The sequence below is a fragment of the Euphorbia lathyris genome, chromosome 5 (assembly GCF_963576675.1).
Source record: "Euphorbia lathyris chromosome 5, ddEupLath1.1, whole genome shotgun sequence".
Taxonomy (NCBI): Eukaryota; Viridiplantae; Streptophyta; class Magnoliopsida; order Malpighiales; family Euphorbiaceae; genus Euphorbia; species Euphorbia lathyris.
In genome coordinates, this window is record NC_088914.1 from 31,992,955 (window position 1) to 31,995,387 (window position 2,433).

The window sequence follows — 2,433 nt, forward strand, 5'->3', positions numbered from 1 at the left end:
TGACCTAGTTTTGTAATTTTCCCAAAAATAATTAGCATTAAAAGATAATGGGTTTTAGAGGGTTGGTGCTAAAGCCTAAAACGGAGTGGTAGAGTAGCGCGCGTGTACAGAGTGAGGAAGCGGCGGAGACTGTGGCAGCAAGCCACTCACTCACTGACAGCGGGGGGCGGATTGGGACTTTGCTCTGCCCACACTGCTTCCGTTCCGTGATTCTTTTTTTATTTGGAGATAATAAATAATTAATTAAACATTTTAAAAATATGAAACAAAACTGGAAAAAGAAAAAGTGGTCCCACAAAAAATAAAATAATCAGCCAATAAACGAGCAGAAGAAGAGTCAGCAAAATGTGGTCCCTTTCTTAAGGGCACGAGGCTTCCAACAGATCAAGGCACGAATCCAGTTCAACTGACACGTCACATTACCCAACTGGCAATAGCCGGTACCATCCTCGTCAGGGCCTCTCCTGCCATTGCCTAAAATGCAATCAAAACAATTCCCTCATTTCCAAATAAAAAACCGTTTCAATTTCTCCTTCCAAACCAAAACAAACCTTCCTTTTATTTATTTTTTTTCTCTCTCTCTCTATTTTATTTTCCCCTAAAAAATATTATTTTCCATTGATAAAGAAAGGTGTGTGGGCTCAAAGCTTATCTTGTTCCTATATATATATATAGCCTAAGTGCTCCGTGTTTGTATTCGTATTCTCCTCTAGTTTTGTAAGCAATAAGCATGACTGGAGTATCAGATGCAGAGAGTGTGTCGCTTGATCTTCTCAAGAACATAATGGCTGATTTTTCTAAGGAAAGAGATTGGGAGCAATTTCATAGCCCCAGAAACCTTCTTCTCGCTCTGGTATTCTCTTTTCTTTCTCAATTTTCTTATTAGTTAGCTCTTGTTCATTAATTTCATGGCTGTTTGGCTGATGATCGCATAATAGGATTATTGCTTCTCTGTTGTATTATCTTTTCAATATTTGACCAAATCAATACAACTGGAATTATAAAGTTGTAATGATTCCTTTAATTTCACCTTGTTTAGATAACACAGAACTAATCCTTCAAAGTGGGCCTTTTCTTTTGTTGGTTCTTTAATTCCGTTTTTCCAATTACTTGCTTCAATCTCAAGTTAGGGTTTCGTTTTTAACACTGTTTATCAATCAAAATCCTGTGACCCTTTTTTGTAGTTTTCTAATATTTAGTCAAACTTGACTTACTGTGCAAATGGATCAATCACCCCCTTTTTGTATTCTCCAAGTATCCGGAAAACCCACCAACAGTGTTTTTTCCTCTGTCTTTGCCTACAAATAAAGCAAAAACAAACAGTGATTTTCTTTTGGTTCAATACATCATTGTCACATTTTACTGTTTCACACACTATGAACTATAGTTGAATCTATGAAACAAATCAATTTTGGACTTACCACACTTCTATTTAACGTTTTTTCAGATTTTAAAGTTGAGATGTCACTCCAAAATCAAACTTTCACCTAAACACATTTCACCCTATCTCATCAAATAAGAGTGTCAGAAACAAGTTTAAATGTGTATGATAGCTCCAATTATAAGTTCTTGTGTGAGACCACAAGAAGAAGCAATTGTCAAATTTAGGTGTATGAGCATGTATTAATCTTTTTGATGAACGAACAGGTGGGTGAAGTGGGAGAACTGTCAGAGATATTTCAGTGGAAAGGAGAGGTGCCAAAAGGGTTACCAGATTGGGAAGAAAAGGAAAAAGTGCATTTAGGAGAAGAGCTATCTGATGTACTGCTTTATCTAGTAAGGCTCTCTGATATATGTGGAATTGATTTGGGCAAAGCTGCACTTAGGAAAGTTGAACTGAATGCCATTAAATACCCAGTTGGCATTTGCAGAGGCTCATCCAAGAAACTCAATGCTGATAATAATGCCCCTGAAAGTGGTTGATTGAATAATTCTATAGTTGCTATATATGAACGAACCTCTCTGCTGTCAATCTTATCTTTTTGTGTCTTTTTGGCTATGTTAGGAGTATTTGATATGGACACAGTCTTTTTAGAATTTGATAGAAACACAGAGCTTATAGCTAGTAGGAAGTAGTAGGGGAGAGGTTTAGTTCCAGATGATTAAGTATGGGATGGGATATTGTGACTGTTTGAGTAGTTGAACCAAATCCCTCTGACAAGATATGGTATTTGTTTTTCTAGTTTGGATTTTAGCTAATACAGTTTGTTTTGTTTTGTTGTGTTTTTGGATTTCAAATGAAGGAATGAAGAAAGTTAGTAGTATTATGTTTAATCAAAGTTATTATTGTTGTTGTTGTATGGGGATTGAGAAAAGTAATGTTAATTATCAACATATTTATGCAGTCAAATCCAGAGAGAATCCCGCTGCATTATCTACCTATTTAATTTATGCACTCAATCTAAGTTATTATTGCGTGCAGTAATTAATCAG

General features: G+C 35.8%; 1 protein-coding gene across 1 annotated transcript; it reads left to right on the forward strand.

Moving 5' to 3' along the window:
• The first annotated feature begins 523 nt into the window (after positions 1-523).
• Positions 524-2,223, forward strand: LOC136231380 (uncharacterized). Its single transcript, XM_066020733.1, has 2 exons — positions 524-853; positions 1,648-2,223. The coding sequence occupies exons 1-2, from the start codon at positions 731-733 to the stop codon at positions 1,921-1,923; spliced, it is 399 nt and encodes a 132-aa protein (XP_065876805.1). The 5' UTR covers positions 524-730; the 3' UTR covers positions 1,924-2,223.
• The last annotated feature ends 210 nt before the right edge of the window (positions 2,224-2,433 follow it).

Excerpts from the sequence above, each read along its gene's own strand:
- LOC136231380 (XM_066020733.1), top strand. The coding sequence starts at position 731 with ATGACTGGAGTATCAGATGCAGAGAGTGTGTCGCTTGATCTTCTCAAG. Across the intron at positions 854-1,647 it reads GAAACCTTCTTCTCGCTCTG|GTGGGTGAAGTGGGAGAACT; the intron begins GTATTCTCTTTT and ends ATGAACGAACAG.